This window comes from Tursiops truncatus, chromosome 14 (assembly GCF_011762595.2).
Source record: "Tursiops truncatus isolate mTurTru1 chromosome 14, mTurTru1.mat.Y, whole genome shotgun sequence".
NCBI classification, from domain to species: Eukaryota; Metazoa; Chordata; class Mammalia; order Artiodactyla; family Delphinidae; genus Tursiops; species Tursiops truncatus.
Genome location: NC_047047.1, coordinates 65,111,953 through 65,130,048, shown reverse-complemented (window position 1 = coordinate 65,130,048; position 18,096 = coordinate 65,111,953). Strand labels below are relative to the sequence as shown.

The window sequence follows — 18,096 nt, the reverse complement described above, 5'->3', positions numbered from 1 at the left end:
CAGGGGTTAGAGGGGAGGGATGAATAGTCAGCGCACAGAGGATTTTAGGGCAGTGAAAATACTCTGTGTGATATCATAATGATGGTTACATGTCTATACAGTTTTTCCGAACCCACAGAGTGTACAACACTGGGACTTCCCTGGTGGTCCAGTGATTAAGACTCTGTGCTTCTACTGCAGGGAGTGCGGGTTCGATCCCTGGTCGGGGAACTAGGATCCTGCATGCTGCATGGTGCAGCCAAAAAGACCCCCCAAAAAACAAACAAACAAAAAAACACAGAGTGTACAACACCAAGAGTGAACCCTAATGTAAACTATGGACTCTGGGTGAACGTGAGGTGTCAGTGCAGGTTCGTTGATTGTAACAAATATATCACACTGGTGGGGTACGTTGATATGGGGGAATTTTGTGTATGTGGGGAGCCATAGGGTATACAGGAACCCACTGTACTTTCCACTCAATTTTGCTAAAACTGCTCTAAAACGTATAGTGAACCTAAAACTGCTCTAAAACGTATTGTGTATTTAAGAAAAAAAAAAAAGAGACACCAGTGCTCATCTCTTGATAGATTGAAAAATGCCTCTCACAGATCTCCTGCCTCTGGTCACCACCGTTTCCTGGTAGCAGTGACCAGTGGGTGGGATTACAGTGAGGCCAGGTGTAGGAAAAGAAACATGCTGGCTGCCTTCAGCACTAGTTAGCTTGCAAACAAAGAGCTTTCCCTCCTTGTTTGACCAGGGGCCAGGAGGGGGCGCTCCTTAGCAGGCTCATACACCACTGCAATGCTCCCGTTGAAATAGGAGCGTGATCTTATTTTTAGCAGATCTGTGTGTCAATGTCACCCTGAAATGAAAGTGCCTGGATGGTGGCAGGACATCATGCTGGGGGCTAAGGGGTCAGTAATTCCAGGGTTGTGGCTGTGGGACTGGATGACAAAGTATGACCCAGAGTTGAGGGAGGGGAAATGTCACAGTGCCTTCCATCCCCCCGACAATAGCCTGTGTCTTGAAGGTGGTGAAACCAGGAGGAGGGAGGCAGCTGTGGCAGAGAGGGGGTTGCCTCCCTCCTCCTTTCCCTCCTCCTTATCATTTTGGAGCTGTGCTAAGCACTTCACATGCATTTCTTTATTTCTTTCTTTTTTTTTTTTTGTCTTGCTATTTTCTTTCTTTAAAATTTATTTTATTGAAGTATAGTTGATTTATAATTCTATGTTAATTTCTACTGTACAGCAAAGTCAGTTACACATATACATTTATGTATTGATATATATATGTATGCATTCTTTTTCATATTCTTTCCCATTATGGTTTATCACAGGATACTGAATATAGTTCCCTGTGCTATACAGTAGGACGTTGTTTTTTAATCCATTCTGTATATAATAGTTTGCATTTGCTAATCCCAAACTCCCAATCCATCCCTCCCCCACCCCCCTCCTCCTTGGCAATCTCCAGTCTGTTCTCTATTTCTGCTTCACATGCATTTCTTTGTCTCTGATTTAGTGTCTAAAGGTGACCCCTCTCCTTTTATGAGCTGTGGGCCCCTGAGCCTATCACTTAACTCTCTGAAGCTCAGTTCCCACGTTTGAAGTGGGGACATTAGCACCTGCGGGGGGTTACTGAGGGTGTGGGGTAGTGGAGACGACCCAGGCTTTGAGTCAGGCGGCCCAGGGGCAGTTCCTGAAGTTCTGCTCACCAGGTCCCTTCTTCTCCTTGCACTAACAAACAGAGATAATCATACCCCCTGCATAGGATTTAGGGGAGAATTTAAGGGACTTAATGAAAACCTATCACTTGAATGTCTGCCCTATACCAGCCATTACACCAGGGCTCCAACACACACTCATTTAGCATGACACCTGATGATAGCATATGAGAGATTAAGCTGTTCCCATTTCACAGATGAGGACACCGAGGGCAGAGAGGTTAGGTCTCAGAGCTCGGACCTAAAGCCAGGCCTGGGGTCCACTTTCTAAGATAAGTGTCTGTACAGCAGGCACTGACCCTTAGCTCACAGGGCTGACGTAGGAATCAAATAACAAGGCATTTGTAAACAACGCAGTGAAAACAGTGCTTTGTAAATATAGGCAGCTTAAAACAAAAAAGTACTTCTATTTTTTAACTTGACATTTAAAACTTGGAGAACATCACAAATGTTATATTCTTGTGGATAGTCTTATTTAGACTAAAATTGCAAAAAATGTTCACCAACTGAAAATATTTTTACAGCTCCCCCAAACTGTTTACTAACAAGCATCCAAAGGTTTGTTTTTATGGTACTGATGTAGTTTTGAATGTCAAATGACAGTCTGCTGGGATGGAAAATCAAAATAGGGCTTTTTGTTAAAAAAAAAAAAAAAAAATAGGACATCATTTAGCCCAAGTGGAAGATACTCAATAAAAAATTTTAAAATACACTTTTTTTCCCTGGTGGCTGTCACATACAGTCTTTCTCTCTCTCCCTTCCTCTCTCTCTGTCTGTACTGCATTCCCTCAACTTTGCCTCCTCTGAGCTTCTGCGCTGGCTCTTGGTTTCATTTCTTCTGTTCTCTCTTCACTGGGTGTTGACTGCTGTTAGTGACTAGTTGTGCTGCGGACGGAGCTCCCTAGGATGGAGGCGAGGGCTGCAGGCGAGGTCCCCTGGGCAGGGCCAGCTTTATAGACATGTGGCCAGTGCAGTCACACAAGGCCCCGCACTCCTAAAGGGTCCCTCCACTCTTGGTTTAATGCTCTGCAGTTGCTGTCTTGAAATTCTTAATAATTCTGTCTTTGAATTTGTGTTTTTGAGTGAAGTCTGATGGGACAGTGGAGCCTGGTCTCATTCATGGTCCCTCCCCTTGCCGCCTCCCGGGGACCCTCTTCCCTGCCCCCTGGGGCTCCAGGCCCTGCCTGCCTGCCCCTCCCCACCCCTCTCCTGCAGCCACTGCCATTCTCTGCCCAGGGGGTGACCAGGTCTCACTGGAGGGACAGACCCATGGACCTGATTACAGGTATGGGGAAGGTCATGGTCAGGCACATGCCCTGCTCCCACCCCGCCACATCTCAGGGTGGGGTTGCCAGCAGCCGTCCTCCTTCAGGGCTGGCATAGGTGGCCTGGCTAGAACCTCCTGCCGACCCCTGATGGAGGTACAAGTGCAACTGGGTGTGAGGATTGCAATCCCTTGAGGTCACCTGGCCTCTGTGGCTTGAGGTGATAGCCCTTCAGCTGTGGGAGGGGAGAATGACTTTCCTAACCCAGCAGGGACCCTGAACTTTTATTTTGCATGGGGTCCCCAAATTATGCAGCTGACCCTTCCTCGGGGGTCTCTCTTCCAGTACTTCAGTGGGCACCAAGGTCCCAGGTCTTGTTTCATTCTTTTCCTGCCTCCTGGATTCCTCCTCCCCACTGTCCTTCACCTGTTTCCTCCCGTTCTTTCAGAACTCAACTTAGATGCCATCTCGGTGGGCGCCCCCGCCCCGCCATTCCCAGCCCTCGTTGGTGTCGCTTTCCTTTCTCTGCTTGTGGCACCCAGTGCAGCCTCTGCCATCAACTCTGGCTCTAGTCCTTGTACCCTTGACCTCTTTGGACCTCAGTTTCCTCTTTATAATGGGGGAGGGAGGGTTGGCGAGCTCTTGGAGGCCCCTTCCAGCTCTGCCTTCCAGTCCGTGATTCCACACGTGTGGGTCTCGACCCCCAGCAGGAGTGTGAGTAACGTGCAGAACGAGACCTACCCTTCCCCTTGTCTCTGCCTCAGTTCCCACCCCTGTGCTCAGCACATCGCAAACACCTGACAAATGTGCATTGAACTGGATTGTGAAAGTCTGTAAAACACTCAGTTCCTTGGAACAAAGGCACAGCAGGCCTTTCGGACTCTCCTGCAAAGGGATCTCTTCAGGCATGTGACCTGGTGTGGCTTCAGGCTTTCAGATCCATCTCATGTCCATCCAGCTGCTCCCAGTGGGCTGAGGCCATCATAGTGCAAAGCCTGGGTCAGCCTAGAGGTGGCCTTTCCTGGCTGTGTGTCCAGCAGAGGCCACTGCTGCCCCAATGTGGGTGCCCTGTGTGATCTTCCCTGATGGGCTGGTAACTGTCTACTCAAGCAGGGTGCACCCTTGACCTTTTGCCCCAGCCTGAGAGTCAGCTGCCCTTTGCCCCTGGCAGCCAACTGGCAGCCACTTGGCCAGAGACCAAGGGGGACGATAGCTTGAAGGCAGGCAGCTGGCCTGGGAGTCCAGCCTTCAGATGTCAGCCCATTCCAGGGGGAGGAGCACAGGTGATGGGAAAAAAGCAAGAGAAAATCACCTCCTCCAAAGGGCATCGATGTCAGAGATATAGTACAGATTTGAACACATAGGGTGGGGAAAGGAAGACCAACTCTACTCCCTCGGACTTCTCAAACTTGAGAGTGCAGAGGAAACACTTGGACAGAGTATTTAAAATTCAGATTCCCAACCTCACACATGAGAGAGTCTGACTCAGTAGGTCTGGGGTGGGCCCTGGAATCTGCATTTGTATACTGTCATGGAAGAAGGTGGGCTTTGGAGAGTCTTGGGATCAAAGCCCAGCTCTGGGGTTTATCTTTGTGTCCCTGCACCCCTCACTTTATCCACTGGAGTTTGATCAGAGAGGCAGAGCCACGATGAGTGATACCAAGTAAAGACATTTGGGGGAGAATTAGGCATCACACAGTTGCGGATCTGGTTAAGCAGTCTACATAAAGTCATTGTTTCTGCATCCAGTGTTGGGCCTGAAGTCCCCTGGGCCAGCAGTTGGGAAGGAAAGATAGATGTGAAGTAGGGGAGAAAAGGACAAACTGGAACCCACAAAAATGAACTGGGCCCCTCAGGGAGAAACTGCAACTTGTATTTGTCTTGCTTCCTTTCAGTGACGCAGGTGACTTGCAGGGTTAGTTGGTGACCCACAGAGCCATACACACAGCTGGCCCAGGATTTGGAGAAGCAGATGGAGAAGACTGGGCTGGAGCAAGAGGGACAGTGGACTCACAGCTGCCACACACCAATGAGGTGAGCCAGGAGCCCAGCATCAGCCTGCGTGGCGGGTACTGGTTGGATGGGGTTTAAGGAGTGCCCTTTATACAAACAGATTTCCCTCTCCTAAAATATATTTTTAAAATTTGACAAGAAAACCTGAAAATATAGAAAGGATTAAACAAGGAAATAAATAAATAAACCCATAATTAAATAATCCACATCTACTGTTAACATTTAGGGTTTTGTCTTTTACATATTATTCTATTATATATTATATACACACACACACATCTGTATTACATATAGTTTCACAATTATAATTAATTTGTGTATACAGTTCTGAATCCCACTTTTTTCTCTTAACATGATTCTTGTATTTGCCCAGTGATTAAAGTTCTTGGAAAACATCACTTTTATTTTTTTTTTTAAGATTTTTTTTTTTGATGTGGACCATTTTTAAACTTTTATTGAATTTGTCACAATATTGCTTCTGCTTTATGTTTTGGTTTTTTGGCCACGAGGCATGTGGGATTTTAGCTCCCCGACCAGGGATCGAACCTGCACTCCCTGCATTGGAAGGCAAAGTCTTAACCACTGGACCGCCAGGGAAGTGGCGGTCCAGTGGTTACATCACTGAAAACATCACTTTTAATGGATATCATTGTCCATCATAAAGCTGTAGCATAATTGTTCAACAATTTCCCTATTGTTGAACATTTATGCTATTTTCTGTATCTTTAGTGGCAATGTCATGAACATCTATATACACCTTAGTTCCTATCCCAGAATATGTCCTCAGGACGATGGAATTACTGGCTAAAGAGCACCAACATTTAATGCTTTACCCCCCAAAGAAACTATAATCCAAACATATAGAAAAAATATACAAAGAAGGTGTTTCTTCCTACTCTCAACCCTCAAGCCAGGAATGCATCCAATTTTGACCGTTTGCCTAGTACTCAGTCAGGAATGAAGAGTGGTTCAGTGATACCCAGCTCTGATTCTTGAGTGATTAAGGCGTGAGCCCAGGCAGCAATGAGCACCCTGTTCAGGGTGCCAGGGGACTCTGGCTCGGGGCCCCTCAGCACTGAATCACTGGACTGACATGTGTTCTCCCCACCGTGGAGAGGAGATGCAGGGTGGAGAGGGGACACAGGGTGGAGAGGGGATGCGGAGCAGAGGAACCATTCTAGCCCTGCCCCCCCAGCACCCTCCCTCACTGGAGCCCTGCAGGCTGGGAGTGCCGGCAGAAGGCCCAAGAATCGATGGTCCTGAGGTCAGTGTATCTGAGGTTTGCTCTTGGCCAGAATTCAGAGTAGGGAAAAGAAAACTGCATCTGGGTCAAGGTGAGCCTGTCTGGTTGGAGGTCCCAAGGCTACACAGAGGACAAGAGTGCTCAGAGCATTGAGCCAGGTGTGGCATTGAAGGAGAGCAAAGATGCTGGTTCACACAGGAACCCCGCCGGAGGAGCCCTTCCATCTGAGATAGTAGCCCTCCCTGCGGGTGGTCAGCCACACAGTCTTAAACCTCCACGACTTACATCTTAGTGCCAAGGCCATCCCTTCATTTTAAAAGGAAGAAGGAAGAAAACTAGTACCCACTGGGGATTTGCTGAGTGCCAGGCACTTTAAAACACAAGGGAGGCCCATTAATCCCCATTGTTACAAATGAGCACACCAAGGCCAAGAGAAACAAAAGGCCTTGCTTAAGGTGACGGGGCCAATTAATTAAGGGCTAGGGCCAGAACTGGGTGCTTCTCAATCCCTGGGTACAGAGGCAGGTACAGTAGGGAGAAGACCACTGAGCTTGGGTACTCATCCAAGCTCTGCTGTGTATTAATTCTTTGAACATAGGGATGGTACTCATGCCTTCTGAGCTTCAGCTTTCCTCTTCTGTAAAATGGGGGACTGCTTGCTTTGTAGGGTTCCTGTTCAGAGTAACAGGGATGATGCTTGAAAAGGACCTGGTGTCATGCTTGGCCCACAGGAGGAGCTCACTAAAGCCAGTTGTAGCATTCACTACTTTTGCTTCTGTCCCACGTCTTCTGGGAGCCCTGATGGGGAAGCCCATCCAGGTATGGATGGATCACAGGGATTTCTGGGAGACTTAAGTCTCTGGAACGAATCCCCTCACTCCCTGACCACCCCACCGGCCCCCATCATGTTCGACCCCAGCGCAGAACGCTGGCAGCTTGATTACTTTGCAACACTCTGGCTTTTCTCTCAGAGCAGAAAGAAGGCTCCGGACTCTACATCACTTTCATGCTCCCCAGATAGACCTGGTCCCCAGACAGAGGAAGGACAAGGCTCAGAGCTGGGGGTGGGGGTGGGGAGGAGGTAACTGGAGCATTACCTGTACGAAGTGTCCAACGTCCAGGTGATATTTTATCCTGCTCCTTGTGAGGGTCTCCAGTGAGCAGAGGACTGTTAGTGGCCTGCGCTCTTGGTGCCTAGGCCTTTGCAGACCCACCTCAAGTTTTCCTGGGGGTTTGGCTAAGCGCTCCCACCTCAGCCCTTTAAAGGCTCTGGGCTGAACTCAGCCACCTCCGACAGGACCACGAAGGACCAGCCGAGCACTCGATGGCTGCTTCCCAGCCCGCCTGGGAAACATTTCATTTTCTATTTGCAGAATCACAGATGTTGACTTTTGATCTCTTCCTCTCTCCCTCTGGGCCTCAAATCAGTAATGACAACTATTTCATTTCTTTTTAATTTTTTTTTCTTTTCCCTATAAAGAGAAAATGTCATGAGGGCTCAGAAAGGCTGTTAAAATATTGTAAGAGTTTATTACACACTGGCTACTGGGGTGAGAAAGAAAAGATCTAGCCCTCTCCACGTAAAGCCAGTGGCAATCATCAGAAGGGGGCCGAGTGGGGCACCTTTAAAGGCAATGTTTTTAACCTTCCGCGTATTTGTACACCATCCAGGGATCTTGTTATGGTGCAGATTCAGATTCAGTAGGTCTAACGAGCTCCTGGATGAGGGAGGTCCACACTGCTGGTTCCGGACCACACTCAGAGAAAGACGTTGAGGTTCTGCCTGTCTCTATCCTGCTCCAGTCCTGAAGTGCTGTGATCTATAAAACCCTCCCTGCCATCTCCATGCAGCTGGGGCTGTGTAGGTAGTGCTGGCCAAGCTTCTCTCAGCAGACACTTTAATATAATTAAAACCCACACTAGATTCTTATCACTTCTGTTCTGTTTAAACAGAGGATATTCAGATATATACACATTTCCAGAGGTGTCTTTGTTTTTTGGGGTTTTTTTTTTTTTTGTCACACCATAAGACATATGGAATCTTAGTTCCCCGACCAGGGATCAAACCTTCGCCCCCTGCAGTGGAAGTGCGGAGTCCTAACCACTGGACCGCCAGGGAAGTCCCCAAAGAAGGTGTCTTTAGACCAGAATCTGTCCCAATAGGTCACACAAAGACTCTTATTGGGGGTGGGGGGTCTTCCTTCTCTCACTCCTTTCCATCCTTTGGGTTATTTGTCATTTTTTCAAATGAAATTCAGCTCAACCATTATGATATCATGCTGAACCTTTTGCCACTCCACAAATGGGCAAGTCTCTGAATACCCAGTGAAAATTACCTTTTTCCTTCTATATTTGCTAGTTACTTATTTAAAAATTCATGTTCTATGTATTTAGAGCACATAGGCTCAACTTTAAGAAAATGTATTATATGACTGAAACATAATGCAGTGGATAATTAGGGTGCATTAGAAAGTGACCTCAGTTTCATAAAAGGATTCACTGCAGCATGCCTTCAGGTGATGAGCTCTTTTCTGGTCATTTAACTACGAAAATCTTGCTCTCAGAGATTCTGATTTAACTGGTCTAAGGAGGGACTAGGGCTCTAATTTTTTTTTTAAAGCTCCTAGGGTGATTCTAATGCACATCCAGGTTTGAGAGCTACTAGACTAAATGATGTCAAGCTTCCAACTTTAAACTCTTCAGATGACTTGCTGTTCATTTAAATTCAACACACATTTTTGTACACCTGTCGTGTGCCAGGCACTATGTGAGGCTTCAGACACATGAAGTCCTGGTTCCTACATTCAAGGCTCCCACAGACTAGCAGGGGAGATAAAGCATTCAGAATTAATTTTTTCTGGAGACCCCACAAATAGTGAGTCAGGGAAACGGTGTCTGTATTGTACAAATAAAAGGCAAGGAAGGAATGGGCAAACCTGCCTGTATCTCCTCCACATCATCACTATCCCTCTCCCTTCCCTCCAAAGGGAATAGAAGATGGATTAAGTAGGAGAACAATGAGCTGCAGGGCAGACGCTTGGCAATCAGATTTGGGTTCTGGGGAGAATGGGAGGGCTCTGGGAGGCTGAGGTGTGTAGCCATCCAGACTGAGTGATTTCTTTTTTTTTTTTTTTTTTTTAATTTTTTGGCTGCATGGGTGTTCATTGCTGCGCGTGGGCTTTCTCTAGTTGCGGCGAGCAGGGGCTACTCTTTGTTGTGGTGCGTGGGCTTCTCATTGCGGTGGCTTCTCTTGTTGAGGAGCACGGGCTCTAGGCACACTGGCTTCAGTAGTTGTGTCATGCGGCTCAGTAGTTGTGGCTCGCGGGCTCTAGAGCGCAGGCTCAGTAGTTGTGGCGCACAGGCTTGGTTGCTCTGAGGCATGTGGGATCTTCCCGGACCAGGGCTCGAACCCATGTTCCCTGCATTGGCAGGTGGATTCTTAACCACTGCGCCACCAGGGAAGTCCCCAGACTGGGTGATTTCTTAATGCAGGAATGCAAAACCTGCCCGCAAGTGGCAAAGAGTATGAGATGATTCTCAGCAGCTCCTCTGCCAAAACTGTCAAGAAATTCAAGTTGCCTTCTCCACCTCCTTTTCCGAACATGTCCCCAGCCTCCCGGTTTGGGTGCTCTTCTCCCCAGATGGCCTTCCCTGGTCCCCTCACTGCTCTAGGTCCCTCACCCCATCCAGGCTTACCTGTCCCCAAATAACCTCTCACCAATGGTAGTTCTGACCCCTGTGCTGCAGGCATCAGTGAGTGGGGCTGGCTTCCACATGGAGCTACGAATGGCCAAAAGACCCACTCAAAAACACTTGCATTGTAAGGTAGGGACTCTGTTCTTCCAAATGTCACTCCAACGTGGGAGAATTCAAGAATGAGATGTTTTAATAAAGGCAGAACCAGGCAGCCCCCAGCTTATACTAATCCACCGAAGAGCAGAGCAAATGGATTTTGGCAGAAAGTACCATATGCCCCAAGCATTCCCCTTGACCTTACTTCTGGGCCTCACTTCTGGGTCAAGTGGGATGCTCTCCCACAAGGGAGAGAGAAGTTGCTCCCAGGCCAAGTTGGCCAAAGGGGAAATGGGCTGCTTCTCAAGACGCTCAGCTTCCGCATTTTGTGAGGATATGGGGTGAGGTTTGGGGGCAGGACTATTTGAACAATGAATAGGGTGTTGGCTACTTTTAATGTGCGTTACAGGGAGCCTCTAAAAACCACTTTGTGACCTGCCTTTAGCTGCCTTCCAGCTCTATGAATCTTTGAACTATTTGAACTGAATTTAGGAGGTCTCCTGCAAGTGGAGGAGTCCTGGAAATCCTGCAAAGCCATGAGTACGAACAAATATTAACTGGGACTCTCCTCAGACCCCACTCTGTGACCCTCAAGTATTTCCTATCACTCAATCCTCACGGTCATTCCAAGGGGTAGATATTATACCCATTTTACAAATAAGGAAACTGAGGCTCAAAGAAGCTGAAAGATTTGCCCAATATCCCACAAAAAACAAGCAGTTTCGAGCCGAGGTTTCCTAACTTTTAGTCTGATGCTCATTGCATGATATTATGATTTGTATTCTGTTCAGACACAGTAAGAGCTGGAAAAATCCCAGAGTATTTATTCAAGAAAGAAAGTGATCTCAAAGAAGAAGAAATGGATTTGGTGGAATTGAATGGATGGGTTAGCTCAGGGCAATCTCGTGAGTTGCCAGCAGAGGGCAGAAGCCTGCCATTCTATATAGGTGCTTACATCCTTTAAAGCCCACGGAGGTCTGGGAGTAAGAATTTTTCACCGAGAGGGAACCCAAAGAAAGAGTAGGAAAGTGCCGGTGTGGACCGCTGTGGTTTCAGGTGGCATGCATCTGGGAGCCAGGGGTATGGAAAGAAAAGCATTCTCTTCTGGGTCCCCTGCACCCAGAAGGCAAGAGGCCCACAGCAGCACAAGACACTGAAACATGCACGGATTCGAATACAAACAATCCAAGATTTGGGTCCTGAATCCCCCAGTGTCTATCTTCTGTCACTCTCCCTGTTTGTGCCTGCGTCTGCATCCATGAAAAGAAGGTAATAACAACTGCCTCGTAGGATGATCAGCTAAAGTACTTTGCAAATTATAAAATGTGCTGGCAGGTTAGTGGAGCTGGGTTTGAATGAAGGCTGCTCTAGTGTCTCTCACTAGCACGTGAGCTGTTGACAAGGAGGCCAGGTTGACACCTGTGCTGGGAGGCCAGGGGAGGGGGTGTGGAGCTGGGGATGTGGAGGTGGTAGGCAGAGGAGGGGATGCCACTGCCCCCATTCTCTGATCAGGGTCACTCTGACCTCAGGACACTCCACTCCAGTTGACATGCTTCACATGGGCTGCCTGTCCTCCGGGGTCCTGTGTCCTCAGAGGAGAGCCCCAAACCTCCCCGGCAGCACCTGAGAGGCCTGATTTTCAGTGATGTGGCCCAGCTCCCTCAGCCCCAGGGATGGTGGGCAGAGTCCCTTCCCAGCCAGACAGCTCAGAACTGAAATGCTGCTGGTGAGGCTAAGTGCGAGAGACCAAGGACCCCGTTGCTGCTCACCCCCAACCCGGCACTCGTCACAGTAACAACACTTTACAGTTCTTCCCAGGAGCACAACTTCCCATCTCATTTGTGATTTTGTTCACCAGGCCAACAGTCCTGAGAGGGAGGTAGGACAGATACAGTTTTAACTCCAATTTTTTAAGAGAAAGAGACTCTCAGCCAGCTTAACAATTTGTCCAAAGTCAAGCAGTAGTTAAAAAACAACAACAAGAACAACAATGACAAAACCCCAACCAATTCAGAACCTGGTCTTATGGCCTTAAAGACACCACCTTGTACTAATTTTTCTATCAAGAGAGATCTTCTATCTCTCTCCATCTGCTTTCTCTCTTTTTAAACTCCCGGTATAGACATATAAGGTCATCATTCTCAACTTATGTACATTATCATCGTCAAGCTAAGCGAAGACCTTCTTTTGTTTTGTTTGATTTAATTTTATTTCCTTTTCCTATCATCCCCAATTTGTGTTCCCACTCAACACCTCTTCTTACCCCCTAAATGGGCACCCCCTCTGATTTGGTTGGTTGGTTCTTTCACTGATTGATTTATTTATTCATTCATTTGTAGGCTTGAGCCAGATACATTTCTGACCAATAATGTGTTTATGATGCTATTAACAAGCATTTTTTTGTTATTGTCGTTCACAACTCATGGACCCTAATTTTGATTCCTTTTTTTCTACACTTCTAGTCATTTCCCATTTATATGCTTTACTCATCCCCTACTCCTGCATCCCTAAGTATATTACCTGCTACTTGTGCCTACTTAATTTGTTTTATTCTTATTGGCTTCTGATTTGTTTTATATTATTCTAGACTTTTTATCATCTTGGACGTGTTTCCCTCCTCGTTTTGTATTATTTGTTTATTTACTGTACATGCTTCTGAGTCCTTCATCCAGGTTGGTGACAGTGATGTACACAATCAACACATTAGTCAGTCCTCACCGTCACCTAAAGTCCGAGTAAGCTCCTTATGAGGCTGACAGTAAATCACTGAACTCTTGCTTTGATCTTCTACAAGTTTTTCGTACTCTTTAATAGTTGGATGCTGAAGCAGTGGTGTCCCATAGAACTTACCACGATAATGGAAATGTTCTATACTTTTGTACTGTCCAGTATGGTAGCCGCTAGCGACGTGTGGCTATTTGAGCAGCTGCAATGTGGCTTGTGTGACTGAGGAGCTAAAATTTAATTTTAATTAATTTAAATTAAAATTTAAATAGCTTCATATGGCTACCTATTGGAAAGCACAGATCTATTGCATTACTACTCAAAATGTAGTCCCTAGACCAGCAGCATTGCCATCTGGAAGCTGGGAGCTTGTTAGAGATGCAGAATTTCAGGTACACCAACTTCTACTGAATTAGATCTGCATTTTAACAAGATTCCCCATATGATTTCTATGCACACTGAAGTTTCTGCCCTCCTCCCCAGATTTACTGAGATATAATTGACATATAATCGTGTAAGTTTAAGGTGTACAATGATGTTGATTTGATATACTTGTATATTGTGAAATGATTACCGCCATAGTGCTAGCTAACACCTGCATCACATCACATAATTACCATCTCTTTTTCTGTGGTGAGAACATTTAAGTTCTACTCTCAGCAACTTTCAAGTATAAATACAGTATTATTAACTATAATCACCATACTGTATATTAGATTCCCAGAACTATTTCATCTTATAACTGGAATTCTGTACCCTTTGACAAATATTTCCCCATTTCCCCCACCTCCAGCCCCTGGCAATCACCATTATAGTCTATTTCCATGAGTTCAGCTTTTTAGATTTCATGTATAAGTGATATCATACAGTATTTGTCTTTCTCTGTCTGACTTGTTTCACTTAGCATGATGCCCTCAAGGTCCATCCATGTTGTCACAAATGGCAGGACGTCCCTCTTTCTCATGGCTGAATAACATTCATATATATATAAAACATGAATGGATAGAGAAGATGTGAGATTATGTCTATATCTGTATCTGTATCTCACATCTTCTTTACCCATTCATCCACTGGCAGACACTTAGGTTGTTTTCAATCTTGGCTATCCTGAATAAAATGCTGCAAAGAACATGGGAGTCCAGATTTCTTTTAGAAATCCTGTTTCCATTTCCTTTGGATATATATCTAGAAGTGGGGTTGCTGGACCATATGGTAGTTCTATTTTTAATTTTTTTGAGGAACTTCCATACTGTTTTCCATAGTGGCTGCACCAGTTAACATTCCCACCCACAGTGCAGAAGGGTTCCCTTTTCTTTACATCCTTGCCAGCATTTGTTATCTCTTGCCTTTTGGAGGACAGTCATTCTAACAGGTGTGAGGTAATATATCATTGTGCTTTTGATTTGACTTTCCCTGATGATTAGTGATGCTGAGTGCCTTTTTACCTGTTGGCCATTTGTATGTCTTCTCTAGAAAGAGGTCTCTTAAAAAAAAAATCAGAGCATTTGTTTGTTTGCTGTTGAGTTATATGAGCTCTTTATATTTTTTGGATTTTAACCCCTTATCAGATATATGATTTGCAAATATTTTCTCCCATTCTGTAGGTCTGATTTTTTTGTTTAATTTTTTTCTCTTTAAAGGTATTATGCTTCTTTTGTAAGAATGATACTCAAATACATCATGGCTTGTTTTGTTTTTGCTATTTTGAAAAAAACTGTATGTTTTTCATATATTTTCTATTTTAATATACTTTTTATAGGTGATATATCAATAGAAGAAAGATATTTGTGATATCTTCATTGAGCAAACGCTGAGCTTTCTTATTAGTGCTAATAATTTTTTTATTATGTTGAGTTGTCAGTGTGGTCGGTCAGAGTTCTCTCTCTTTCCTTCCTATAGCTCTTATTTATTTTTCTGATTTTTATTGCTTTAGCTAGGTCTCTAGTACTATGCTGAGCCATAGCAGTGATAACAGGCACCCTTGATTGTGGGGATGAACCTAAACTTTCTCCATGTAATATATATGTTGTAGACACTTAATATATAGCCTTCATCAAGTTGAGAAAATAAACATTTATTCTAGTTTTTTTGGAGACTTTTTAAAAAAATTCAGAAGTGTTTATTTGATACAAATGGTTTTCACAATAAAAGTTCAAATGTTTTTTAAAACATTTCTTGAGATAATCATGAAATTTTTCTTCTTCTGTTCATTAATGGTAAAAATTACATTAATAGTTTTTTCTCACATTAAACTTTCGTGTATTCTAAAAATAAACCTTACTTGGTCATAACTTTTTAAATACACTCTTGGATACAGTTAGGTAATATTTTATGTAGAATTTCATATCAATATTCAAACATGAAATAGCCTTATAGTTTTTTGTTTCTTTTTTTTTACCATCCTTATCTGACTTTGTAATGAAGGTTAGACCAGTCTTATAACAAAGGCGAAACTGATTTCTATTTTCTGGAACAGTTTGTATATGTCAGGGTATTATCTCATCCTTATGATTAGGTGGAACTTATCTGTAAAACCATCTGAGCCTAGGGCTTTTCAGGAAGAGGAGAGGTCTTTGATTACACTGTAATTCTTTATTGAATACTTGACAATTCAGTTTGCTGTTTATTACTGTTGCAACTTTGGAATTTCATATTTTTCCAGAATTGTATCAATTTTAATGTCTCCAAATTTCAATTTTTCATAATATTGTTAGTCTAAAACTTTTTGTGCTGGTGCTTCTTTCAATATTAATTGCATGTTTACATATCTTTTTTCTTCTTCTAACTTTGTCATATACTATTTGTATATTTTACAACCTTTTCAAGAAACCAGCTTAATGTCTTGTTGTTTCTGCACTCTGTCTCTCTGATTTCTGACATTATGTTATGTTTTCCTTTCCTCCCCTCCTTCTGCTCCTCTTCCTTCTTCTCCTCCTCCTCCTCCTCCCTCATCCTTCTCCTCTTCCTCCTTCTAGGTTTATTCTGGAGCTTTTTTCTAATTTCCTGCATTGAAAAATTGGCTCTAAGAATGTTTCAAAAGGGGTTTGGAGTAAGCCCTCTGAAGCCTTATATACTTGATACTACTTTTATTTTACTTGCATTTAAATGATGTTTTGGCTGGATATAAAATTCTAGGTTTGAAGTCCTTTTCCACCAACACTAAAAATATTACTTCATTGCTTTCTTGTATGCATTTTTGTTATTGAGGTTTCATATAATTCTGATTCTTTTTCCTTTTTCATTGATCTACTTTTTCTTTATAAATATTTTGAGAATTTTCCTTGTTGTTAATGTTCTTAACTTTTACTACAATATTTCTAGGTGTGAGTTCCTTTTTTTATCTATCTTGTTTAACACTGAATCCTTTCAACAGAAGTTTTATATTTTCTTTATTTCTACAACATTCTCAATTACGATACCTTCAAATATATCCTCCTGCCTTAATTCATTTTCCCATTCTGGCTCCAAAGTCTGTGATACTAACCACTTCACTATCCTCCCGCTCTTGAAAAGAGAGTCAAGATTTCGTTGCCCTCGTCTGCTTAGCCACTGCCTCCTTCCCCCACGCTAAAAGGCCGTGATAGGGGCCTATTTTGCCTCTGTATTCTTAGTGTGTCAGTGCTCACTGTGTGTTGAATGAATGAATGAAGAGAATGGAGGAGTGGCGGTGACCACAGGGCTAGAGCAGGAGGTGCTGTTGCAGCCGGGGCAGCAACCAAGCCTCATGACAGTACTGTGTGCCCACACCCAGGTGTATGACCTCTACAGGGTGGCAGCTCCTTAGCAGAGCCCTCCCTGTGGGAGGAAACACCTAGGGCAGCCAGCCCAGCCCAGTCATGTTCTAAGATAATGACCTGGGGTGAGTGCCTGCCATAGCTTTGACCAGCTCTCCATTTGGCTCAAAGCTCCCTTCTGGCAGCTGTGGGGCTCCCGATGTGTGGCCTGTCTGACTCCTTCCTGTCCAGCTGTGGAACCAATGGCAAGTTGCCCTCCTCTTTGACCCTCAGTGTTCTCTTCCATATCTTGGGGAGAATGTTACTGTCCTTTCCAGCTTCCAGGGGTGTAAGGGGCAGCAAAAAAATATTTAAGTGCTTGTAAACAGGGTGCTGCTCTCATCAGGGACAAACCACAGTGCATGTAAAACTCTCTGACCCTGGAGTCTGCGTTCAGAAGGGAGATTCCCACATGGGCACATGTGGGCCTTGATCTAACCCTGCTTCCTTGGAGGGGGTCAAGACTCCCCACAGGTCTGTGGCTCTTCAGATCATTTGAAAGAAACCTCTGGGAGCTAGAGCCAACTCCAGGTGGGTGATTCCATCCACCCTTCACCCTCCCCTCCCACACCCTCACTCACAACCCTATACTGTATTACCTCACTCCATCCCCCCACCATTCCCTGCTCTGGTTTCATTGAGGCTCCATTCTGACCTTCCCTGCTTGTAAGAGGGTCCCAACGCCCAGAGCATTTCCCTTCCCCTCTGCCCAGCAGAACTTCTTTTGCTATGTATATAACTTATGTCCTGCTCTTAGCTAGGCCTAAGCTGAGGAATTCAATCTAAGTGTTCCTTGGATGATATGGGCTTACTCCTCATAAATTATATATATATATATTCTTTCAGTAGGGCACCCAAGGTCTTAACACAAAAGTAGAAGTACCAGGTCTCTTGGCAGCCTGGTGGCAGGAAGAGGGGAGCGGTTGTTCCAAGACCTTCAAATAACCCATTTAGGCAGTAATGTGGACTCTTGAGAATATGCCCTTGGTGTCCAAGGCACAGACATTTTTCTGAATGAAATTCTCTCTTTTGGACCCAGGCTATCAGCTCTTTAGAACCACCCCCCTTACTTTCAGCTTCTCTTTTTTCTTTTTTGCGGTACGCCCGGCCTCTCACTGTTGTGGCCTCTCCCGCTGCAGAGCACAGGCTCCGGACGCGCAGGCTCAGCGGCCGTGGTTCACGGGCCCAGCCGCTCCGCGGCATGTGGGATCTTCCCGGACCAGGGCACGAACCCGTGTCCCCTGCATCGGCAGGCAGACTCTCAACCACTGCGCCACCAGGGAAGCCCTCAGCTTCTCTTAATGGCCACTCCCAGCAATCTTTGAAACTTTATTGATTCATACTATTTTCTACCATCTCCTCAGTTTTATTTTTTAAGTAGATCTGATACCCTTTCAATATTCTTGCTTTTCTGATCTTCTTTCATAAAAGTCTTCCTCTTCTATAGCTTTATTTTAAGAGGTTTCAAGCATGAGGTAAGAAATTAGATTTGATTTTCTTGGGCACCATCCAACCCTGAACTCAAAGATTCTGTGAAATTTGCAACATGGTTAACACTAAACTAGCACCACTGAGGACCAC

At 44.9% G+C, this 18,096-nt stretch overlaps 1 protein-coding gene across 2 annotated transcripts in view; it reads left to right on the top strand.

The window, feature by feature from the left end:
- The window catches only part of LBH (LBH regulator of WNT signaling pathway), an 88,878-nt gene that overhangs the window by 26,755 nt on the left and 44,027 nt on the right, over nucleotides 1–18,096 (top strand). For both annotated transcript variants that reach the window (XM_073791472.1, XM_033838788.2), the window contains one exon: nucleotides 4,866–5,004. In XM_073791472.1, the coding sequence (XP_073647573.1) occupies nucleotides 4,943–5,004 (62 nt within the window). In that variant the 5' untranslated portion in view covers nucleotides 4,866–4,942. The remainder of the gene's footprint in view (nucleotides 1–4,865; nucleotides 5,005–18,096) is intronic.